Source organism: Sabethes cyaneus, chromosome 3 (assembly GCF_943734655.1).
Source record: "Sabethes cyaneus chromosome 3, idSabCyanKW18_F2, whole genome shotgun sequence".
Classification (NCBI taxonomy): domain Eukaryota; kingdom Metazoa; phylum Arthropoda; class Insecta; order Diptera; family Culicidae; genus Sabethes; species Sabethes cyaneus.
Genome location: NC_071355.1, coordinates 159,033,578 through 159,060,638, shown reverse-complemented (window position 1 = coordinate 159,060,638; position 27,061 = coordinate 159,033,578). Strand labels below are relative to the sequence as shown.

Here is a 27,061-nt window from a genome sequence, read left to right as displayed (position 1 = left end):
AAGGAGATATTTTGCGTCTGGAATTTTTCGAAATACACCTGGAAAACCTGGAAAAGTCAGGGAATTTTATTTTCGCTGGATAATCGACACGCTGTAGTAATACTCGTAACTTTTGGTTTTGCGCCTAGGGTGGCTCTTCCTAAGTTAGGGTGGCTCCAAAAAACGCGGTTTTGAGCTACGAACGCCCATTTAAATGCCGTTTATTTGCTGCGTCAACGCTTCAAATCGGTCCAGTGGTTCAAAAGTTATGAAGGAAGGTAGATAATAATCTCATTTTTTGGAACCACCCTAATTCAGAAAGGGCCTCCCTAGGGGCCAAATACAAAATTACGGGTTTAGTTATCTTCATGAAACATAAAATAGAGTGAGCTTCCACAAAATCGGAGCAATTTTTTTTTAATTACATATAATCGAGCCTAAAATTGTACATAATTGAATCATATATAAGGTACCCCGGGGCAAATGGGACCTAAAAATGCATAGCTAGCCTAAATTACACTGTGTTATCTATACCTATGATTATTTCAAAATTCTTTCAGCACAAAAACTCTTCAGTGGTATAACTTCGAAGGTTTAATTACGAAAAAGGCCTATCAATTTACATGAAATGAATCTGGAGGAGAATTTTCAAAACTATGGCGATTCAAATTTGATTAAAAAGCATAAAATAACAGAAAATTGTGTAAGTTAATATACAGCAATATTAAAGCATTGCAAGAAGCAATCAAAGACAATATTTGTACGAATGGTTCATCTAAAATAAGCGTAACAAAATCAGATCACAACGGGTGACTTTATAATTTATATAAAACACAGATCGTGAGCGATTACGCTGTAATGCATCATTATAATAAAATGTAGTTGAATATGTCGCTGTATCCAATTCTTTCAAGACTTAATTTAGGATTAACCATTGTTTAAATGCTCGAAGATACGATTATAATCTGTTAGTTCTAGCATGCCCAATTCAGTAGAGCTACTCACAAGAAATAGTTACGCTATAATAACCACAACACTTTATTGTTTCAATTCCAGTTGCAGATTTGCTTAATTATATCAAATTTGCCTTTCCAGATTCAATTTACATCGTTCAGGTGTTACCAAAATGTGACCAAACTGTTTGTTTCCTCGTAAGCTGTGCTAATGGACTTCTTTTTTAGGTCCCCTTGGTTTAGTCCTTTTCGGTTTTATTTTAAAGCTTAGCTGATATAAATATTATGTAATTGAACTGAAAATGTTCGGTACTACATCTAAAAAATGTATAAAGACAGGAAGTTCTGTGCTAAAACCCTTTATTTTTAATAGATCCCACTTGCCCCAGGTGCTTTGAAGTGCCGACCTTATTTCGACCCATTTTTTAGTGCCGTTTGTCAAATTAAACAACTAGTTTTCGGGTGTAATTTGTTAATACACTCATTATGTTTACCTACTGTCAGAAAAACATATACTTTTACGTAAAGCCTGTGGCCAAAATATTATTTATAGAAAGGTGCGTCAAACTTACAACGCAAATTGAAAGTAACGCTCAAATTTAAAGTCCAATTTTGGTGTTTGGAATGCCTGTTATAAATAATCTATAATTTTAATACATGCGTTTGAGCTGTATCTTTCATTTATAGAAAGGTTCGATTGGAGAAAATAAGGTTGAAGAGAGTTATGAGCTCCGTTCCCACTTACCCCGTATTCCCACTTGCCCCGGGGTACCTTAAGAAAATGTTAAAAATAGGGGAAAATGAGCCAAATGGGACACTTCCCGATGACAAACGGAAGAGGGGTTGGCACCACAAGATTCTCCGAAATTTTTTACATGAGATCACCTATATTTTATCGGCCTGTAGGCCGTATCTTAATTGCGTCTGTTTTATCGCTCGTTTTCGCCCATAGTGCATTGTAAAAAGCCTGACCTAAATTATAGCCACAAAGAATCTCCCGAGTCTAGCTTTTCAATCTACCGCAGATGACTGACTGTAACAAGCAGTTTGGTCGCTGAACGCGGTCGGAATCTAGACAATATCGATAATTGCCGACACGATGGTGCACCGAACTGTTCATACCGTTTGTCGCAACGGTAGCACAACAGAACTCTGCCGAGATGGTGTATTGCGCGAGACATATTCTGATGCTGGGATAAGCTATATTCGGTATCAGGGGTATTCAACCTCCAAGGAATATGTGTAAAAACGATCCCAAGGTATTGTTATTGTTATGGAATGTGGAACAAACACACCGTTGCTCTACAAAATGACGCTGCATGAGAAACTTCAACTCCATTTTGGGTGTTTTGTCTTTGGTTTAGAAAACAGAAACGATAACGACCTAAGATTACGTACACTCTGATAATAAAACTTGGTTCATAGTACGAAAACGAGCGTTTGCTTTACGAATTATTTCGTTGTTTTCTACCACGAAGTAGATTCGTAAAATCAATCCTGAATGTTTTGTACATAGTAACAAAGCTATATTCGTATGAATCATTGCATTCTACAAAATGGTTTGTAGATTTTACGAATGCACGAAAAGGCTGTCGATGAAAGTAATACTAGATTTCACTATTTTCCGATAGGTGTCAGTATGCTACATTACCGACACCTATCGAAAAATAGCGAAATCTTTATTATCTCTGAAAAAAGCTGATATTATCGGGAATCGAACTGAGCTCGTTTGTCATACTTCTTTGCGAACAGTCGACGACGCCGCAAACCACAGAACCACAGCTACTGCGTACCAAGAAGGACATAATTGCACAAGTCTATTTTCTCTTCATACAATCTTCGCATCCCGTTTTCGTCGATAATGATGCCAGACAACAACCGTGCATCAAATGGGTCTTGATGCAAGACAGCTACGAATGTGGTCTCGTAAGAAATACGAACCATTCGTAATAACAACATTTGCGGTAAACAATAAATAAAGTGACCAGATTTTTCTTGGATGAATGCGGGACATATTGAATAGCTTATTTACTAAATTGATTCAGTAGTAAAGATGGGTTCATTTAGAAATTGGGCACTTCATTTTGGCACTAGCGGCGCTCCCAGTGGTCATGGATGCTAACTTTTGGTAGCGTTGTATTATTTGTAAACGGTTCTGCTGGGTATATTTTGTTAGCAGTATAAAGGTAACGTGGTTTGGAGATATTCATCGTGCAGGAGGAGAAATGAAAGTAATTGTGTGCGGTCACCTGCAGAATCTATCAGCGTCGGCTCGGGAGCTGGTGGGATTGACGGATTATCCTAAAAAAGCTGTAGTGTGAGTAATTGAGGGGTGCAAGGAAACTTGGGGCTATCCGCAAGGTGGAGGCCAGACGTTGGAGTTGAACTCTTGATCGTCTACTGCAGTTGAGGGTCACGGCATAGCGCTTTGGCGAAAAAACTGAATACTGATCGCTGGCTGTACTGCACGACGAATCCGACTCGGAATGGCTACAAGCGTTAACGAGCAAATGGGGAGCCCAACTGAAGCCTCAAACAATAAACAAAGGCCAAAATGCGGTCTCGTGGGCTGTGCGGCCGGATGGTGAAGAAACACGATGCATGTGTCTGACTCGATGATGAATAAGCTTTAGCGAAGGCCGATTTTAACCAAATCCAGGGGTGCTTTGACTCGCGGTAGGATTTGTAGCAGATTCGAGATTGGCTTTGGGGATGGGTTCGTGATAAAAGCTCATGACTTGGCAAGGGATCTATTTCATTGGCATCCGTGTGAAAACCAGTGTTTTGTGACGGAAAGGAATTCGGAGATACACAGAGGTAGATGCCTCACCAGGTGGATTTTGCCCTTCATTAAGTCCCATGATAGCCTGCCGCAGTTTCTGCATGCATGCTACAATGGACTTGAGTCCATCTCGAAAGAGCTGAGTGCACCAGATTATCCCCGAGTTTGTCCAGTATTGAAATACGGGGGGATAATGAAGCGAAAGCTGAAGATGAAGAGTACAGTTGTCAGCGACATTGTTCAGATGAAGACTTCGAGGTGCCGGCTGGCCGGGGCCGTGACTGGGAAGGGTGCCAGCTGACACGTGGTGTCAGCAGTAAGTTTTTTCATGCAATGTAACATAATTTCCTATGTTTCATCCTTAGAAACTGTTTCGATTCAAAAATTAATCAATGCGGGACACTTTCCGGGACGTTTAGTAATCCGGGACAAGTCATCCGGATCCGGGACAGTCCCGCATAATCCGGGCGTCTGGTCAGCCTACAATAAACCTACCAAAGTTTTTAAATGGTATGAAATTATTTGTACCAGCTACGAATATAGTTTTACGAAAGTTTTTTCAAACAAAATACGAAATTATATTCTCAGTGTAGTGTCTTTCAGTAATAATATCATGTTGAGTCAAATGCATAAGAATTGGTTCCACTAGATATATATGAACAATAAAGAAGAAAAGTACTTTGATACGTAAAAAACTTTACACTCCATTCAAAAGATTTTTGTATACACAGTAGTCTCAATCGCTCTTAGCAATATAAGTGGTTTATTTTCTGTCTGTGGTTAATTATGTCTACCACTCGTTAGGGGTGCTTTCAACAAACCCGCATATCAAAGCGGGGAATAAAATAATAGGTAAAAATTTTAATAAACAGAAAAAACTGAACCAGACCGCACTGAATGCAATCGTTTTCGTTTTTGAACACCGGCAAAGCTCTTTAATAGCAGTTCAAAATCAAAACAGCATAAGAACGAAAATAACACGCTGGCCTCCAATAGTACTTCACCGAAATTTCAGACAAAAAATATCCTGACTATGCTCATCCCCGTCAGCTCGAGCCATATAATTAGCATCATTTTTAATTAAGTGTCTCGTTTCTCGTGTTTTGTTTCCAACGAAAGCAAACGTTCTCTTTTTTGTATGTTTATTTTCTATGTTTTTTTCTCTCTCTCTACAGATCCATCCACACCACCCCGAAGGAGTACTTCTGCTTCGAAGCGCCGATCAGAATAATCAAGTGTTGACCCAGTTGAAGCAACCGATGTGAAACATAATCAAAAGCAATCGAAAGAAAATTAGAAGAGTCGTCGGGTACCGTACTAGTATGTGCATTTTTCTTGAGTGTGAGCAGTAGTGTAAAAGAAAAAAAAAAGAATCGAGAATCCAAACATTTGCCTAGAATTGAATTTCCTTCTTAGTGCGGCGGAAGTTGGATCAAACGATTTGTTCTATTTCTCTATCGCACGATGCCATTTAGGATGAAGATCTGTGTTTGAAGGATAATTAAAGTGTATCTGTGTGTCGGGGTAGAATAGTGCAGGGATTGGTCTTTCTGTAGGGTAAATTTAAAACTGAGAAAAATGGCACTTTTGCAAAGCAAGAATTTGTATTGGCCGCTGCTGGCAATGCTGGTGGCATTTCAAAGTGTTTACTCAGAACCGTCATCTTCTGCTACGGAGCAAGAATTGTTGACGGTAGCTACCGCTGACAGTAGTGTGGTGAGTGAGGTGAGTGAGACAGATGCTGTGACGGCATTACCGGTTAGTACCAGCCGTAGCAGCAGCAGCACTTCTCCTGGAAAAGATACGTCCGAACTGTTGGAGAGTTCGTCCGCAGCAGTGACTGTTGCGATGTCGAGCGTCGCGGAAACGAGTAATCCTACTGAGCCAACGGAGGGTATGACGACGGGCGTAATTTTACCAGAAGTGGGCAGTAGTAACGCTGCAAGCACACTGGATGAGGCAGAGATTGAGAAAAAAGGAGGGGACATTGAGTTGGAGAGCGAAACTCCAGTTATTAGTTTTGGTATCCGGTCATTCACCGTTGAAGTAGGTACTGGGACGGAACGATCCAGTGATGAACCGGTACTGGCGAATGCAACCCAGCCGGAAAATGCCACTCAGCAGACCGGCGAAGGTGCAACCACTCAAGTTATTTTCTCAAGTGAGTCTTCGAGCACAGTTGAATCCACAACAGTAGCGTCGGACGCCGATAAAATTCTCGCCACCGGCACTGCGGGCAGCCATGGTGAAACAACAGCCGCTAGAGGGCTCTCTCAAGAATCGGATAACGATCCGGGTCAAACGGTGGTTACCGTCAACACGAAAGTGCCCGGTGAAAAGCTCATTAATATGGATGATGATTCCGGTGAAGAACAGCACATTTCTAACGAAATTCGCGTCGAAAAGAAGAATGGTTTATACCGCATAAAAATAGCAGAAATTACAACCGACGAGTTCGATAATGGATTACATGAAACTGATAATGAGAATTTGCTGTTACCAGCTGGCGTTGCCGCCCCGAAATCGGTTTATCCCAGCAAGATAAATATTGATGATTTTTACCCTTCGAAGCTGGAAGATTTTAAGCCACCGGCCAATGTGAATGGCCTACAGCAGGGTGCAGAAAGTGTCCAAGAAAAATTGCTGCGAGAAAAATCTATTCTGAGAAATGAGGATAATGAGAAACTTTTCGAATCGACAATCATGAAACCTTCGGAAGTTTTGCCAATAATTGACAGCAAAATTGACGGATCCGAAAACGAGAACCTAGGAGTCGAAGATGAAAAGAAAGGACAAGACTCCGGTGACATCTCTACCACCAAGATCGAGATTGAGCTAATTGATGATACCTCGGAAACTTCAACCAGTGACGAGGGAAAATTTTCTATCGATAACATCACCGAAAAGCTAGAGGAAAACGACGAAGTTATAAGTCGTATCGAGGAAAACTTCAAAGGGTACAAAACTTTTGATGCGACAGAAGAGATGGAACCACCAACGGAAAAGAAGCAGGACGGAGAAGTAATGACAATTGCCATTTCCTCGGTGACGTTTTCATCGTCGCAACAGCTGTCCACTCAGTCTCCTCCGGCTTCGGTGCCAATCTCCGGGACCACTACCCAGCTTCCGGCTACCACCGAAGAGGACATTCCGATTGCCGTCAGTGGCAGTGACATAGTAAAGGATAATTACGGGAATCTTTTTATTCCACGGCGTGTGAAGAAAAATGACCCAACCGCTACAAAAATTAATATTTTCAACTCTGCTCCATTGAAAAAGATTGACTTCGCAAACACCAAATTTAACAATGACAACACCGGTTCCCCACATGATCCGAACGATTTTGGAAAGAAAGACAAACCTGAATTTTCGACTACCAAGTTCTACAACAGTAAGGAACTATATAGTGAGCTGCATCATCAGGTCATGAATGATAGCATTCATCGGCATGACAATCGCAACACACCGGTTCCGAAGAAAACTACCGCTGTCGTATCCGAAAAGGACATCCTTACTGCCAAAACACTGTCTAAACCGACAGCAGCTCAATCAACGGCGACAACCAAACGGCTACTGCCCCTCAAATCCACCAGCCCGCCCGATGCCACTATAAAACAGCGGCTTCTAAAAACCAATTTTATTCCGAGAGAAGTTGCTTCACCTGTGACCGTTGTTCCTTCGGTGCAGAAACCACAATCAACCATCGTTTCACCTGTCGCCACCGAAAGTACGTCCGTGAATCGTCCGAACCGTCTGAAAGAGTTTCCTCACCGTGCGGTTACCCATCCATCATCTCACAGCCATCCGTTGGACCAGCAGCAGAAGAAGATAAAGTCGCTGGGAGCGGCCGCATCCGCTATCATTGCCGCCACCTCAAAGCTGGCCAAGAACAATAAGGCAACATCGCTGGCGCTGAATCATATTACACCCGAATCGCCACAGCCAGGCAGCAAACCGCCGCAGCCACATACCAGTAGTGAAAATTTAATTACACGGCCGGTCATCACGCCGCTGTCTCGGTTACAGGAGAAAATTAACACACTAGACTGTGACATCCAGCCGCTGTCGCTCGACTCGACCATCTGGCGCGGAAACGAGACCCACGAACTGGAACTGCCCATCATGGTAAGTCCGATGATGAATTTTGCTTTCCTTCCTGTTGTTTTGCTTAGGGTAGCTCCCTAGATCATGGACCAACGCAAGTTGTAAGCGGTCTGTCCAGCGAAACCACCCGATTACGAAATAGATAATCGGAAGGTTTAACAGTTTCATCCTTGTAGTCGTCCTCTCGAGCTTTTACTACAGGTACAAAGTGCATACATCCCGTAGTATAACAATTATGCCTCCGGTGCCTGGACGTACTGAGTAGGTAGGTACCAGGATGTGTGCATTTGTTGTAAATAATAATTATTATGAGGATTATGATGACACTAAACTAAAAGGTGTCGGAAGGTTGCAAACAAGGTTGGCAAGGTTAGCAAGTGCAGTACAGACCGAGAGGGAGAGAGATAGTCGTAAGCAGAACAAGGCATTTGTTCCAATGCATAACCTAAGCTCGAATTAGCACACTTCGGAAGCGGGGAAATGAGCAATCGGCTTGCTCTATCTGCACCTAGGTATATGTGGTACGTGTGCGACAGCCGGAGGATACAAGCTGACTGCATTGGCTTCAGTTTCCGGAACTTCAAACAAGAGAGCAATGAAGCAGCTTTGAAACGGAAATATTCAAGCGTCACTTGCATTGTGCGGTAAATTTTCTTTTTAAGTGGTGTGACACGACTTCCACTCCATTACCACCTAGCTGGTTTGCTTGGAAAGAGTGCAAATTTAATGCGAATGAAATTATGTTTAATTTTAGAATATTTTACTTAAGCAGATTATATAAAAGTTGATGGCTGGTGATAGCTTTCTTTAGGTTGTCCTTGAAAAAAATGGATGTTTCTCGCATCCGCATTTGACTCGCCAAACCAAACACTTTGTTCACTGCTGGCGAATTTGTTCACCTTCTTTTTCCTTACCTCAGGAACGATTGATCGCGATGTAGGAACAAAAAACTCTTACCCCAACTGCTTTTTATCCACCTTGATGTAAGTCTCGTCGTCCATCACGATGCCTCTCGGTTCTAGTAGTTACTCTCGTTACTACTGCCCGGTCTGGGTTTTGGCCACCGTGTTGTCGTTCCGGTTCGGTGCCTTCCGAACCTTGATGACGTGGAAGCCGACACGTTTTATCGTATCGGTTTTGAGTTACCGGTCTTCAATTCCTTGGACAGACATATTTTCCGCAAGATCATCTAACTATCTTGCTCGCTCCGTCCCTGGTCATCCTGTTCCTACCGGCAGTAAACACCATGCTCTGCTCATCGTATACGTCCAGCTTTCCAGTGAATTTTGCAATCAAACTGGCGTCCCACAAGAAAGCAATCTTGGGTCCCTACTGTTTTCCTTATTTTTCAATGAATTGTGCACTGTGTCTCCAAGAGGTTGTAGATTGCTCTACGCTGATGACCTAAAAATCTACGTACTGGTCAAACCAAGCCAAAAATTGCAAAAGCTAACGATTAGACAAATTTGTCAACTACCTCAAACTCATCGCCGTCGATCGTAACACTGTTGCTCAACCGGCGTCCATGCAGTTGTCCAGCATGTAGTTTATTTTAGAAGTCTTTTCTGGTTCGCTGCGCTTTAGTCTGGTGTACTGTTCAGGCACCGCCACAGATGTTCTGTCGATAATATCCATATTATCGGCAAAGCAGACGAATTGGCTAAGTTTGTTGAAGATGGTACCCCGCGTGTTGGTATCACCTTGTAGCTCTATGTTGAACAGCAGCCATGAAAGACCATCACCTTGATGAAGCCTTCTGTGTGATTCGAATGAGCTCGACAACCCAGCAGAAATCCGAACACTGCACTTTTCACCAGATTGAATCAGTTGGATTAGCTTCCTGGGGAAGCTGTTCTCATCCATGATTTTCCATAGCTCTTTCCGGTCGATGGTAACATATGCGGCTTTGAAGTCAACGAACAAATGGTGCGTGGGAACCCTGTACATATACACGAGCCTTAAGGAGGACCTGCCGCAGTGTAAATATTTGATCCGTTGTAGACCGACCTTCGACTGAGCCGGCTTGATAAGTTTCCACAAATCTGTTCGCAATTGGTGATAGTCGGTGGAAAATGATTTGGGATAGCATTTCATAGGCAGCATTGAGAACGGCGATCGCTCGATAGTTCTCACAGTCCATTGTCGCCTTTTTTATAGATCGGGCAGATAACCCCATCTTTGCACTCCGCCGGTAGCTGTTCCGTATCCCAGGCATATGGATATTAGAAAAAATGAACGGTAAGCATAATGGACGTTAGGCATAATTTACAAAAATTTGCTTTCCTACGAATACGCACTTGAGTCAATCATCGCTGCAATACAATACAATGAGAACCGGGGACGCGCATATAACATAAAATGATTTGGTATAACTCTTGTGCTCCCTTGGAAATTGAGAAATCGGCAGTTCTTCGTCCCGAGCTTCCAATCCAATCCCCTTTCGTCGTATGGGTCTATTTTGATTGTTGTAGTTCGAATTTTTTTATTCGTCGTGCATTGCTTATTAATTTCTCGAGTGACTTCACCACCCGAGACACCGTGCAGTAATAGATTTCCGGGTGTTTCCTAATCCATTTGTGCGATGGAGTCGAATTTTCCACGATGGCGCTTATGATTTTTTTGGTCATTTAACTCATTGTGATGAAATTCTACCAGTAGGAAGGGGCCGACTTACGGTAAACCTCAATAAATTTGGCAAGGAACGACTCTCAGCGGCGTGCATTGGGTAATTTCCAGGACTTGGGAGGAGAAGAAACTACCGGATGACCTACAAAATGCTCTCTCAGATCTTGTTACGTCATTTAACGGGTGGCAACTAAAATTTTGGAATTTTTTCAACAAGCTGCCAAAAAAAGACAAAGATACATAGAGAAGATCTGATTCACCGAAATTAAAGATACATTATCCATTGTTGAAAATAAATTAGGGTATATTTGAAAACGGTTCGTATTCGGCTGTTCGGCGAAGCTTTCGTTTGACGCTGAAACAGGAGCGTTGTACGGCCGTCATGTCAGCTTTGCGAATGCATCTCCTGATTCTACCAATCAACTGTTTGCAATTCGTGATTTTCAGACAGATTTTTCGGGTCGTGGTTTTTGGGTTAAAATGGGATCGAATGGGTATTCGGAACGATTGTGTTTTTTTGGCGTAATGCGATGATGCTCTATCCGGCCACAACACTGTAAGTTATCGCTAAGCACAGCCACGAGCGTAGCATGGAACCCCTGAATCAACGCCTCAGGGTCGGCCTGCCTATCCTTGTTTTCGCGGGTAAAGAAATGCTCGGGATAGTTAATGGAAAACTCTTAACTGGTTTGTAAAGGTTCACAAATTTATTTAGCGTTCACAACGGTTATTGTCTTCACTCTTCCCACTTTCTTAAGCTATCTAACCTGTCTATTTCTCTCGTCGACGGGGCCCCGTATCCACCACACCTTCCTTATTTCCTCCAGAATCCGTACTCCAGCCACTCCAGAATCCTCTCCGTTTCGCTCCTCTCCTTCCGCTTCCACGACTACAAACTTCCGTTACACTGCGACCCTTGCCGCCAAGTGTAACTTCAAACGGACACTATAGCCGGGATCGGGAGCCACTCAATCCAATTCTCAATCCGGCGGTGTAACGGTGATCACACTCCGACGCTGACGATAAAGCTTTTCAAAGATGACCCAGCGGGGTTCTGTAATTTGAAGCATGAACATTCCGGCTTTAGTAGGCTGGCGACGGGGAACTTGACGAAGGGCAAATTATCGAGAGGCAAGGGGAAAAGGTTTACCTGCAGTCCTATTAACAATTGTCACTTGGTACTTCAATTTGTATAGTCACTTTCTTTAACGTATTTAACGTGTAGTTGTCGACTGTCTCGACCGGGATTATATTCAAAAGTGACTTTATTGTATCTCGACAAAACCGTTTTAATACCTGCAGGTTATTCCCCTTAGCCAAAAGGACGATGCCCCCGTTATGTACATAAACAATCCCCGATCGCCATCTTTTCGCCACCTACAGCCTCCGATCATCTGTGAGCGGTGTCCAGCTTTCTGCCTGTTTTCCCCTGGTGGCAGCGGGTGGAAACTCGATGGGTGGTGGGCTGCGTGCTTGGGGTATATGGCTCTATATTTAACTTTAGTGGGACTCGTGGCCTATTTCTACCGTCTGTGGGTTGTCTTGTGGGAGTTAACATTAACCAGAACAAGCATTTCTCACTTTTTTAAAATAAAACAAGAAACAAACGAATAAAATAAACAACAAATCCATACAACCTTCATAGCGAAGCCTACCGACGCTTACAACACGTATCTAATAACAGGACATTGTCCGAGCCGCTATCATCTGAAGCAAATGGGAAAACTTCAAGATGATATATGTCGCTTCTGTGGCATAGAAAAGGAAGACTCGGAACACCTGTTATGCCGATGTCCGGCAATTTTTAATAAAAGATTAAGGTTCTTCGACAGAGGGCTGTTAGAACCCTTTGATATTTGGAGAACAATTCCCAGTACGGTAGTGCACTTTATCCGAAATGTATCACCGGACTGGACAAATGCTATTAGTCAAACAATGACGGTCGCTTCTAATAGTGGTGCGTCATCTTCACAACATAGCTATAGTAAAATGGGGGATATATCACAATAGATCAAACAAATGGTCGCAGTGATAAAAATACCCAACATGGAAAAAAAAAAAAAAAACAACACGTATTGTCCATCTGCATAATGTTTCTGTAGAAACGGGATCAAAATTTTCTTTAAAAATTCGTCTGGTGTATCTTAATTGATAGTCAAACCAGAGGGCTTGTTGTTGAAGAAACGAGAAAAAGAACGATGTCCTTGTGCGTCTATAATTTTGCCCGGTCTTCCACTATCTTGCTTGCAAATAGTTGTTGGGCATCTTAGGATATGGTAAACAGTCGAAGCCGCAACATGTTCGCTTTTTGAATGTTGTACCGTATACTTTTGGCCAAGATTTCTGTTGCAGTTCGTAGAAACGTACAACGCGCTCCCGAATTGCTTCTTGTTTCGACGCTCTTTTTAGCAAAAGTGGGCAAGCATAAAAAAAACAAAAAATATAAACAAAAAGCTAACACATACATACTCTCATTTCTCTTTGAGCTCATTTGTTGTTGAGCATAAGGGCCGCGAAAAAATCCCAAAATTTTAGTTGCATACCGAAAGTGTTGACTAGCCCCTCGTCGTTGCGAAAAAGAGCAAAACTTACTTTCCGAGCGAATACATTGACAGAATGGCAGTCGCACGTAAACAAATCGAACATCGATATTGTTAGTCAGCAAAGAGCAATATTCTGAAAGTCGTAACTATCTAAAATAGATTATCCTGTAGTAAAGGGTTAACAGTTAACGCCTTTTATACGCTTGTAGTAAATAGATTTCTTCCACATTCAGAATAATAGCTCCTGCGTATCCTGTTCGGTCGAACGGACAATAGTTTTTTGTGACTAGATTCGGCAGGACAATAGAAGCTAACCGCCAGGAAATATTACAATGCGGCTTTCTGCCGCAACAGACATTTTTTCTTGATTCGTGTAGACTTTTCAACAAATCATCTGGTAACCTTGGTTCTGACCGTCAGGAACAATAACAAAAAGCGAACTTTACGGAAACCCGAACTACTCGAACCAAATTTTCATTCTGCGACAACTCCTACAGAAATAACGAAACTTCAACGTGTTTACGCATCACAATTTTGCAGATCCAAGAGTAGAACGACACTACTCTTCGTTGATAGCAAGCTAGATTCCGCGCTGACTGATCAACGAATTGCAGGACTCTCTTCTGCTGATGTTCATTGACTTTGAAAAAGTGTTTGATCGACCCAATCACGAAAACAGCGTGGGCGCACTAGGGCTTACAGGAGTTCCAAGCTAGTCCATCACTTTAAAGCCCAGCACGAAGCGTTCTCGTGCAAGGTGTTACACAATGCCATCTTGTCCGACCCTATTGGTTGCATATAATTAGGGTTGTCAATCCGGCAAAAGGCAGGTTTTCCGACATATGAAGCCGGATTTGTACTTTTTACCTGATTTGTTGAATTTTCTGGTAAATTGATTAGCAATCCTGAGCAGTGGATTATTGAAGATAGCCAGTTTTGCAGTGACAATACTTTACCTCAGGCGGTAATATACATTAAATTGTCCACTAGCACCAGAAGCAAGTAGTTGTCACTCTGCAACTATCTATCTTTAATAATCCATTCGTTGTGGTTTCGACTGTGATATCCTACCGTTCGCTATCTCCACAGCTAATTATTTATCCCATTTGCACGGGAAACTGTCAACCGACTTCCGACGACTACCCAAATAATGTCATTAACGCACATTACCCGTTCCAGGCAACAAATCCTCTCTAAAAATATGCAAATATGCTGCCCCCCGCAGTTTTTGAAGGCAGGACCGACCGGCCGGTTTTTGTAATTTTCAGACTTGGCAACCCTACATATAATCACCGCAGCTGTTTCTCATCGTTACGGGTAAGATACTAGTTGGAGCGATTCATAGTAGACCAAGTCGAGGATTGCCCTGGAATTTCCCTGACAGTATACCAGGGGCGGACTGGCCCACCGGGCAACCGGGCAAATGCCCGGTGGGCCCCAGTAAAAATTTCGTTGTTACGCATAATGAGATTTTCCAAAATTTTTATTTCATTTAAACTCGTTCCACGACTCACGAATGTTCAATTGCTGGGGCCCCATGATTCATGAAATCATTTAAGTTGAGCTGTTGGGGTCCAAGCTCCGAAAATATTACCAGCTTCAATTCTGAGTATTTAAAAGTAGAATTAGTATTTCATCCGCAGTTATTTGACTACTTATAAATATTGAACTGTCGGCTTAAGCTCCATACTCATTTTACTTCAGTGGCGACGGTCCGTTATCGATCCTGCGCCGAATGAATTATGGTCCTACAGTACTCAATTCTGGGCTACCTTTCTTCAAACCCGTCGAACACCAGCTGAACGTGCATCGTCCTCGATAGCCCACATCTATCAGTGCGATGTCTACTCCGAAGTCTACGGCCTCTTCTTGATTCTCTGCTTAGAATAATTTTGGCTACTCTTTCGTCGGGCATTCTAGACACGTGACCAGCCCAGCGCAGACTGCCACAGTGTACTATCTTCATTATAACAGCATATTTGCATTCTTAATATAGCTCGTAATTCATGCGTCTGCGCTACAGTCCATTTTGGATTTTGCTAAATTTTACGCTAAAACCCCAAGCATTCGTCGATCAGCTTCTTTTAGCGTCCATGATTCATGTCCGTAAAGGGCCACCGAAGGGATTAGTGTTCTCTAGAGCGTCAGTTTTATGCGAATTTGCAAGCTACAGGACTTCAGCTACAAAATGTAATTAACTACAAAATTGTAACAAACAAAATTGCGACTTACATCGTTATCACATGTCACGAGTATACCAAAATATATTCAATTCCTCTTCGCCACCAACACCATTTGGATTACCACACTATGTACTTCATTTTGGCGGTGTTAATGGTAAGTCGCAATTTCTCAATAAATGACCTAAAGGCTTCTTTCCCTGTTCTACTTTTGATTTCGATGATATCGACGTCATCCGTAAAATCAAAAGCACGTGAGGTCTCATCTGCTATTCTGACTCATAATTTTTACTCATCCAGCGTCACACGAATCAACGTAACTAGTTCTGTGGGTAAACCATGTCCTAGCGTTAACTGTCACAGCTCATTTCGTTTGACTGAATCGTATGCCGCCTTGAAATCCATAAAAATATGATGAGTCTGCAAGTTGTACTACCGGAACCCGTCAGTTACTAGACGCAGCCCAAGTAACAATCCAATAGCAAATTGGTCTATGCATTTCTTATAGTAGTTTTATCAAAGTATTGCAAAATCTATCAGGTTTTATAATGTTTTTCCTCAAGTGAATGTTATCTTACTTGATTAACATTTCTGAAGTATGATTGAAGGAGACGTGAAGAAACACGCATAAAACTTAAATATCAATAAGTGTAGTTCACCTTATAAATGGTTTTAAAGGATACTTGATTTCTGCTCAAAAACGATGCTCCTTAAAACCTAGCAATAGTTTTGACAAAAATTTATGACATTCTTCTGCAAGATTGGTTTGTCTTAACAATGCTACCATAAAACCATCTTAAACCCGTATATTCTTGTAAGAGAAATCATACTCTGAAGAAAGAATATTCGAGCGTAAACAACTGATCTGTCAAAATGGGCATCTGAACCAGGAGAAAATTGAACAAATATGGATCTTTTAATCGAATCTTTAGCAAGATTTTATATGAAAAATCAGCGAAATAAAAAAACAAAAGATTTCCAGTATATGAGCTGAGGAAGGACTATACCGGTGATGATGCATCAATGGTAGATTTGTATGTTATTAGAAAATTTCGTTCGATTGTATTTTGGCGGAGGCGGTGCCGGTGCCGGTTTGTTGAGTTGTTTGTATTTTTTTAACTGAATATAGAGGTCATTAGCCGGTGTTGGGAAAATGTTCGGAGGGGTTGAAGCAGTTGAAGCATATTTTTTTTAAAGACGGTTGTAACGACAAAGTATATAAAAAATTTTGCAGATTAAACTTTACGCATGGAACTGCCGTGCAGCCCTCTGTTAATTTTTAAAATCAATTTATATGGGTAATCATAATGATTGCTGTACTTAAAAAATAATTAAACTCAATATAAGTAGGTGAACCTCTAACACAAAAAACATCCTACATTGACACTTTGTTGACGTTTTCTTTGTTTATACGAGAATGATTATCTTGCAAAAAACTTGGTCCCCTTGAGTAATTCAAACAATTCTTGTTCAAGCACAACTTGTCTTCGTCAAGAATACAATAAGTATAGATGAACTTATCAACCTCTTGGAAAATTTTTCTTTGTCTTGTGCAAGAAATGTTAGTCTAATCAGCGCTTTCAGGTTGATTTAGATAAAACCATTGAAAAAATGGCGAATAGGACTGTTTTGATTACTTTTGAAATTCTAGCCAATTACATATGGGCGTTTATAAACCTGTTGTTATGCAATACCATAAGTGATCTTATATTTTGAAATAAATGTTCGGACACTTAAAAGACTTTATGCCGCAATTTGTTAAAAATTTGGTACCTATCAACTTCTCCATGAAATTATTGAATTTTTTTATTAATTAAATTTTTTAATAATCTAGCGAAAATAGCCGGCGCGTTAAAATTTTCTAACTTTCATGTCACAAAACATCGACAAACTGAGCGTGACATAAAGAATTTCTCATTGATTGACAACAAAGTAGCTGCTTTTATTTTCAATTTTCATTTATATCCATTTTGGAAAAGCAATATCTGTGAATGCTTTTTCTCTTATAGCTTTTAGTCAATTTAAAAAAATTAGGACTGTGAAAAGTGTTGATGTCTTGCAAGTGTTCTTTGAAACGACAACCATAAAAACATCAACTCTTGTGGTGGTTTTCTTTTAGTTTCAACCGACTCTTGGAAGTCACTATAAATACATATCGATAAGAATTACAAGTTTTAAAAGGACCTTTACAAATATTCTTGAGAACCTTCTTTAGTGTGGGCCTCCCCAGATTTATAAGGGTTTTATGGCTGTTTTATCGCAGATTTGTAGAATCGCAAGTTTTATATTCGGTTTTAAGGAGCAAATGCTGGAAACCTCTTCAAGTGCATCTTAAAATTGAATTTGTTACTTGGGAGGGTAAATATCTGATTCATCGTAAAGCGACCCTCATGAAAACCAGCTTGATACTCGCCGACGAAGAACTCAGCTAACGGACGCAGTCTAAAACAGAGGATAGGGAAGGCACCTTATAGGCAACATTGAGCAACGTATTGCCTCGATAGTTTTTACTTTCAAGTCGATGTCCGTTTTTAAAATTATGAGAAATGAGGCCAATCAACCACTCCTCCGATATTTATTTTCCTCCCATATTCTGTTCCTGACAATGAGGTGGCGAATTGTTTCGTACAGCTGCTCGCACCCCGTTTTTAGAAGTTCAGCCAAGATACCATTCTTTACAGCAACCTTACCGTTTTTCAGCTCACTGATTGCTCTTTTGACCTCCTCCTGTGCTCCACAGTTTGACCGTCGCTCAAAATTCTTATCCTGTACCTGCTGATCTACGTGTTTACTTCTCTATTCAACAGCGTCTGGAAATACTCTTCCACCTGGCTGCTACCGTCATTTTGTCAGTAAGTAGGTTGCCAGCACTATCATTGCACATCACAGGCATGGCAAAATTCTTGCACCTGACCGTTTTGTAGAAACTCCGTGTGTCGTTGCTGACGAACCTCTCCTCTGGACTGACGAGCACGTGCTCTTCGTACTGACGTTTTTAGACGGTGGGTTCTTTTTTCCGCAGCTCTACCAGGACGAACCAAAAAGATTCGCGCAGAGTCTCGGGCATTCCTCACATTGGAATCGTGTGAAGAAATTTTACAGAGGATTCGCACAGAATACCTTGCTTATAGAAGCAGGATTCTTATAGGAGAATCCAAGAGTTTAATCCCAGGGATAGCTATAACTCGGCACCGGAATCGCCTGCACTATGAACTGTTCTGTTCTGACGTGTAGACGCAGTAAGCTACTCATATATCATTTATCACGCAAATCAAATCAAATATTCACGCTGCGGCAGATCCTCCAAAAAGTCCATGAATACAGAATTCAACGCGCACTTATTTCATTGATTTCAAAGTTGCGTATGATACCATCGACCGTAAAATCATGGCCATTCTAACCTCGCAGGGGATTTTATCAACGTGATGGTCCCTCATGTTCAACATGCCGTTACAGGATGTTATGAAAGGAGCAACACACAGGCACAATCTTCAGCAAATCTAGTTAATTCGTCTGCTTTCCCAATGAAATGGATATTGTCGATAGAACAGCATCTGTGGTGGTGGCTGAACAAACTAAAACTCAAAGTAGCGAAGATTGGGCTGAAGAAAAATGCGTCAAAACTAAAGTACCGTGAAATATGACGCACACGCCAAAAGCTGGTAACTCGGTCCTAGTAACGACTGAGTTTGTTTTGTTTCGAGCATCGAGCCGCTATGCTGCCCGTTCTCCCGGTACTCGACACTCGACAGTGCCTGAGTCGAGTCGAGTTGCACGACATGACTTACAAAATAGAGCCCATATTCATTCGATTCATTGTCCTTGTAACGCTGATGTCTTTTGAGTAGATGTCGTTTTTTGTGTTAATTTACTATCATGAGAATATTGCAATATTTATAATATTGGGGCCCCTAATCTCAAAGGCCCGGTGGGCCCTTTGCCTCCCAGTCCGCCCCTGCAGTATACCAAATTAAGGATTGTCCTGCGCCTGTGAAAAGTGGTGCGTCCCGGCGGAGATAACCCAAAAACTGCAGGTATTTAATAATTGCTGCCTGCGTGCCAAGTGCCCTGTCAATTGCATGTCCAACGAGGAATTTCATCGTCGACGTAATCAATGACTGATAACAAAAGAATTTCGAAGACGTAGTTGGAAGTATCAGGTATCAGGTATCAGCATTTGTGGCTCGAGCGGCACGTTTCTCATTATTATTTAGAAGATTTGTGTATTCCCCACCTTGCACGTGTCATCATGTACCTGATGAGTTCTCTGCCACTTCCGGAATTACGCAGGGTAGCCATCTCGGACCCCTGATATTCCTATATTATTTCAACGATATGAACTTTTCTCTTTATTTTCTCTTCTTCTTTATTTAAATTACAAAAAATGGCATTGATAGAAAGCTTTCCTTGAGTTAAATTTTTTTTTGATGTATGTATTGATCAATAGGTATTTTCATTTAGATTCTCAATTAGAATAGTTCGAGTTGACACCAGTAAATGGTTTAATATAGTTTTTCTAGACGAGATCTAATGTTGCTGTAAAATGTAAAATTTGAAGACGTAATTTGTACAATGAAAATTCTAAGAACATAGCCTAGTGAGCTCAGTGTCGCACAGAATGGAAAATATAAATATTTCCGGCCGTTCACACTTTCCATAACCGTTACCTGTTTGGATTAATGGCAGCACCCTTTTTACATGCCTGTTTCAAAACAAACCATCCTTTGCGAGAACTCCGGAAAAAGTAATTCCAATGAAAATTAACTGGTGCCATTTCACCCGACCAGCTGTACAGCGATGTTGGTAGCCTAATTGTGCCTAGAGTTTGGCTTTCGTTTCGCCACCATTACTTCAAACTATGCTTCTGTAAGTATGAAAAATTTTCACTCTCTGCTATTACGACCCTTTGATTATCATAAAGAACATAAGAAAACCTGCTTTTAAAGGCTAATTTCAGGCAAAATGGTCATTCAATTGAATAGCAAGGAAAAGCCCTAAACCCATTAGAAAAGTGATAAATATTTGTTTTCTTTTCTTAAATAAAGAGCTTTCTGTATTGTACAAAAAAAAACAACTTTGAAAGTACTTTACTTCGTTGCTACTCTCCGACCTCGTTGCCTGTTCCGACAACTAACATTTTTACAACTCAATGTGTTCCTCTTGCTCTTGATACATACATTTTGTTGCGAGAGTAAGAACTGGTTTGAAAAGAAGTCTGCTCAGGTATTTCAATTCCATCGGAGACGGAGTTGCAAATCTGAATTCAATTCCGGCTGAGTGGCTGCACAATATAGTATAAGGTGAAGAGTTTTCGTTCAAACAAGCGGAGCGACGGAAATGCACACTGTTGTACTGCTGTACCGCATTCAGCCTCCAGTTAACCTCTCTCCGAACCGCGCCACGTTTCCATTTTTCCACGCAGCAAAAAAAAATTGGTTCAGGTACGTACAGCATCAATTTTCAGGGCATTAGACCGTCACCCGTTACGGGTGCTCACTTCTCCATCCTGGATAGGAAATGCTGTTGTTCGCTCAACACTTTCGGGATGGAAAGGATTACTTGCTTTTTTGCAATTGTTCTTTCAAGTATCATTACTCACGCTTGGTTTTACTACATATTTTACTTTTCGTTTTTTAAGAAAATAGTAATGGGATTTCTTCTAAAAAAAGTTCTCATGTATGGGAACAAGAGTGAAAAGATAGAGCATGATTTAGCGCTTATATGACAGTAACCGAGATGTGGCGTAGTACTAAATGCCACCAAAACTCAAGTAACTTTTAGCACTGCTATAGGAAAGACATGCCGACTTCCATATTTTTGCATTCCGAAGCATTTCTATTTTCGATGAGAGAATGTTTTATTCAGTTGCATCGAGATGCAAAAACGCAAATATCGCGCCGTCAGAGAACAATTGCGATATAAAAAATGAAGCAATTGTTAGAGTAGTGTACAGAGTGTAGAATGTGCTGGATGTGATATTCTTGTATACAAAAATTACAGATTTGCAAAGCAGATTGCTCATGCAAATCGCATGCTGTGGTACAGGCAGCTAGTAATCACCTGAGTTGAAAGAATCATTCTCGTTCACAAACAATTTGCACCGAACAATGCCAGGACAAATATCACTTTACTGGTTAGCGGTGAGTGGACCGACTGGATGTGCTGCAGCGATAGCAGAGGAAAACAAGGTGGAATGCATATCGTTACACAGAGTGTATGCGCTTGGAGGATATTCTTCCAAGCGCTGGCTGAAGACAGGAAGTGCAAAAGCTTTGACGACTTGAATCGTTGAGTAACTGAAAGGAGTAGTTTCACAGTAACGTCTTTTGTGTACTGCTGAAGTCACCATACCGTTCAGATAGCACGCAGTGGCGCCCTTTTTTAATCTGCTTAAACATAAGTGTTTTATTGGGGTTTATACTTGTGGATTATTTTAATACATTAAATTACTGTGTTGTGGTTTTAATATAGCACCGAATGTTTGCCGGTCGAATTCCTTTACCTTTACTAACGCTTTTTCAATTTTCTGTGCAGCATCCAGCACAATATTGGTTGAGAATTTTTTATTATAAATAAGTCGCGTCACGTACCAACACAAAATTTCGTATTTTTGGGCAAATTGGATATCATTTGAAAAAATTGATATCTCAATCATATAACAATCATATTACATAGATCAATGTACCAACAAAAATTAGGGCTCTGAGAAGTCTTCGATCTGTACATTTTATTTGTAATTTAAACCAAATATAACGGTTCTGCGGGTTTGAATCGACTAATAATTTGAGCCAATTAATATCGGATTCGAACCCGACAGACTCTACCATGGATTTCATGGCATTCGTCGATTACTTCGTAACGCTTGAACCATGGGAGAACATACAAAAAATCTCTATAATCGGTCCATAGGCCGAGAGATACTGATTTAATCTCAAACCTGTGGATCTCCTAGCTTGGCACATGCAACGAAGTATGAACCTAACAAGAATAAGCACTTGCTATTATTTAAAATTTTCGCTTATTCACATATATAGTTTCGTTCATTTCGCATCCGCATTCGACTTGTTCGTCTTTTTTCCTGCCTGAAGTTTCTTTGTATTTCAGCAGTAAGCACCACTAGCGTGCCAAGATATAAACAAAAGGTGGGGCACTCGACCTTTCAGAAAAATGTTTTGCCTTTCTACTATATAAATATATAGTATAAAGGTATAGAAATCACTTGGAAAACCGAAAATGGAAAGAAAGTCCTGCGGGCCGAATGTCATATACCATTCGACTCAGTTTCGAAAACTGAGCATTTTCTGTGTGTGTGTATGTATGTGTGTGTGTGTGTGTGTATGTAACGCTTTCAATCTCACTCACTTTTCTCGGAGATGGCTGGACCGATTTTAATGTTCTTAGTGTCAAATGAAAGGTCTAGGTGTCCCATTGGTCGCTATTGAATTTCATACTGATCGGACTTTTAGTTCAAAAGTTATGTATAAAAATACGAAAAATATGGGACTTCATTATCTCATAGGTCTCTTAACCGATTTGAACAAAATTGATTGCATATAAAAGAGGAGCCTTGCAAACCCTTAACTTCCAAATTTCATGACGATTGGACTTGTAATTTGAAAGTTACATAAAGAAATGTGAAAAAATAGTATTTAAAACATATTTATGTAACATATAAGCATTATTTTAATGAAAAACATCACACATTTTATGATTATTTGAAAATTACTGCTGAGATCTATCAAACGAAACCGAGTTATTTAAAATCGGACGCTTAATTTAAAAGTTATTCAAACTTTAACACTTAAGCACCGTATATTAAACCGTTAAAACGTGTGAAATCAAAACATATCAATCAAATGTTGATTGTATTCAATGTGTGCAATGTATGTATGTATGTATGTATGTATGTATGTATGTATGTACGTATGTATGTATGTATGTATGTATGTATGTATGTATGTATGTATGTATGTATGTATGTATGTATGTATGTATGTATGTATGTATGTATGTATGTATGTATGTATGTATGTATGTATGTATGTATGTATGTATGTATGTATGTATGTATGTTTGTTTGTTTGTTTGTTTGTTTGTTTGTCTTTTATTGTCTAGTAGCGTAAGGTTTACCCTTTTAAAAATGCTACTTCCGATTTGTCGATAAGTATAATAAAGTCTTACATTTCTACACAATTATTTAAACTAAAACTATTACTCTAACTACGATTCCAAAAGTCGATGCAGCCTCTCTTAAAAACTACTTCAGAATTTGCACGCTTTACTGTAGATGGTAAACGGTTCCAATTTATTACACCCCGGACGAACAAAGAGTTGGCGTAATTCATGGTGTTATTTGCCGGTATAACTAAATTTTGCAAACGTCGACCGCGGGCATGTATCAATTTTCGGTACAGTGTGGCTGGAGCTTGTGTTGCTGTCAGCTTCCTCAGGAAAACGCAGGAACGATACGAGAAGAAGACTTCCAGCGGGCATCCCAACAAGTTTCTTTGGAGGTGGGTCACGTGATCATACCGGCTTAGCCCAAAGACAAAGCGCACACAGCAATTTAGAGCTACTCGAAGGCGATCGAAACAGGCTGTACTGAGGCGAACGTGAAAGACATCTCCGAAAAGAAAATGCGGTAGGACTAGCGATTTGAACATTTTTAGTTTGGTTTCAACCGGTGCCGCAGACATACACACATATAACGTCCGCAAACCAGCGTAGATCTTTCCGCACTGCTGCGTTATTAGGCCGTCCCATTTAAGATCGCTTTGGAATATAAACCCCAGATTACTGACCTTTTCTGACCACTGAATATTCTTGCCGTCCATCATGATGTCGGGTATCGATGACATTGACCTGTCAGTTCTTCGACGTCTGCTTGTAACTAACAGTGCCTTGCTTTTGTCAGCGTTAATCACCAAGCCATTTCGCTGAGACCAATCAGAGATCATTTCTAAGTCTTCATTCACACTGCTGATTATATCGCGCATACTCGGGCCGAGTCGTCCAATGTAGAGTTGAACATCATCAGCATACATTTGGATAGAGCAATACCTGAGAACCGTTGGAAGGTCATTTATGTGGCAACAGAACAACAAAGGGCCGAGTACTGAGCCTTGGGGTACACCAGACGTTACTTCTACCATATTCGAGAAGCGGCCATTGCAGAACACCGTTTGTTTTCTTCCTTGGAGATACGACTGGAGCAAGTTCACAGCTGCAGAAGAGAAGTTGAATTGTGCTCCCAATTTATCCAATAGTTCTCGATGAGGAATGGTGTCAAAAGCTTTCGAAAAATCCAATAAAAGCAGGATGCCTACTCCTTTTTTATCCACTATTCCCGCTAAGTCATCGTGAACCCTCAGCACGGCGGTTTTGATGCTTTGACCTACCCGAAAACCAGCTTGGAATTCACTTAGTAGGTTGTTTCTGTCAATATATGAAGTCATTTGCTCTTTGAGAAGTTTCTCGAATATTTTTGACAATCCGCATAATATGCTTATAGGACGTAAATTTGTGATGACGTTTAGATGAGGTTTCTTTTTTAGTGGCAAAACCTTTGCTTGTTTCCAACAACTCGGAAACGTAGAGGACGCAACGAGATGGTTATATAAGTGAGTTATGTGCTGGATAACCAACGGTAAGATGACCTTAATAAAGCCGATAGGTATACCATCCAGTCCTACAGCATTTGACTTGATTCCCCAGATAGTATTAGTAATTTCCCACCAATGCACTTGGCGAAAAGTGAAAGCGTACGGCGATGGTGATGTTGCGCTTGAAGAACCTCTTCCTATGGTGTCACTGGTGGTATAGTTCGACAGAAAAACACTGTTTACTTCGTCAGGATCAAATTCGCTGAGCCGCGCTGTCTGATCTTTCCCAACACCCAGGCTCTTCACACGTTGCCACAAAACTTTTGAAGACATCCTGCTATCCAGGTACCTCTCAAGGTACAACTTTTTGGCTCGTGCAACTTCCGCATTCGCACGATTCCGTAGCCTCTTGTAATGCTGTCGCTTGAAACCCTTCAACTGCGGTGTAGCTGTTAACCAATCTCTGTATGCAAGGTCACGTTCGAGTAGGCAACGTCGAACACTGTCATTAAACCACGCGTTGGATCTCCGACGGCTGATCCTGGTTCGTAGAGGTATGCAGCAATCGTGTACTTCTTTGATATGGAAATTGAAGAATTCCAAAGATTCATCAGCATTTTCAATTTCATAGAACCTATTCCAAGGAATCGCGATGTATGTATGTATGTATGTATGTATGTATGTATGTATGTATGTATGTATGTATGTATGTATGTATGTATGTATGTATGTATGTATGTATGTATGTATGTATGTATGTATGTATGTATGTATGTATGTATGTATGTATGTATGTATGTATGTATGTATGTATGTATGTATGTATGTATGTATGTATGTATGTATGTATGTATGTATGTATGTATGTATGTATGTATGTATGTATGTATGTATGTATGTATGTATGTATGTATGTATGTATGTATGTATGTATGTATGTATATATGTGATGACAATTTGCTATGAAATTCAAGAAAAGTGATAAACATGTCAATAGTCTGAAGTTTTTGAAGCCTCTTAGTGGAATACGAACTCTGAAATAAAAGCAAAAAAAATTTTAACCTACTAAACTGCCCATGGATGCATAGTTGACGTAAAAACCAAAATGACCAAAATGTACTTTTTCGGTCCTACGCACTCTTAACTATGTTGTTCACATGCCCAATACTCAAACAACATATGTTTGTTCGAAAATATTCGAGAAATTTAGGAAAATTGAGTTACTCTGCTATTGGTTTCACGTAATGCTAATGGTTGACGTAATTTCCTGCATAATCAATCAGCATAGTAACCTATTTGTTTTTGTAGCTTGACGCCAAGTTATGGGAATAATCGTTCAAAAACCAGTCTGTTTATTCACATAAACTGGCGTTCGCATTTTTTAAACACAATAAATGAGGAATGAATCATGAAACCCCATCAGTCCTCTTTTGATTAATAAACTCTACTAAATAGACAGATTATTCGTTTGAAAAAGTTTATAACAAAGATTATATGGCTTTATTTCACGATAAAAATGCGTTTTCTCAACAATCATGGTGCTGGTCGTTACGTCGACTATGCATCCATGGGCAGTAAATTCCACTATTTAATATTTATTCGCGACAGATACGTATACGCTTTGAAATAAGACACTGATGAAGCCTGCACGTCGTAGGCGAACTACGTATCTGTCGCAAATAAATATTAAATAGTGGGATTCAATCGAAAAGTTTTTTCTTTTCTTTTTTAGATTTTAATAGTCATTTTCTTCACTTGCTGTTACTCACAATTGTACAAGAAAAGCAAAAAGCGGAGAAAAGCAGTTAATTTAAGTATATAAGTACATATAGTGGTGTATAGGATCAAAATACTAGTGAGTTGATTTTTCCAAATAAATTTATACAAATTTCATACAAATTTTGCGCATTAATAGATGCTCTTTTCAATCCATAGATACTAGAAATGTTATATGAAAAATAGGAAGTAAACGGTGCACGGTAGTAATTTTGTAAGATTTGTTTTCGTTAGTGACATTTTAAAGGACAGATGTCTTATGTCATGTATCATATTTTATTAATAAATCAAAAATGACAAGCACTGGAAATCATATTGATCATATTTCTCATTCTCAAGCATGTTTATGGCGCAGTTTTTGCACTATTTTTCGACCTCATCTTGTTTTCCTAACCCTGTAACATTGTAGAAACGATGTGATCAAGTTCTACTATCTATCTTTTCATGAAAGTACATTCAAAAGAAGCTTATGTTTTGATTTTCATGCAAAAATAATTATCTGAAGGAGCGCCAGCTA

General features: G+C 40.3%; 1 protein-coding gene across 1 annotated transcript in view; it reads left to right on the top strand.

The window, feature by feature from the left end:
* The first annotated feature begins 5,292 nt into the window (after positions 1 to 5,292).
* LOC128740327 (uncharacterized) overlaps positions 5,293 to 27,061 on the top strand; it is a 199,888-nt gene continuing 178,119 nt past the window's right edge. Inside the window, exons 1-2 of the mRNA XM_053835865.1 lie at positions 5,293 to 7,839; positions 8,193 to 8,195. Of these exons, the coding sequence (XP_053691840.1) occupies positions 5,293 to 7,839; positions 8,193 to 8,195 (2,550 nt within the window). The remainder of the gene's footprint in view (positions 7,840 to 8,192; positions 8,196 to 27,061) is intronic.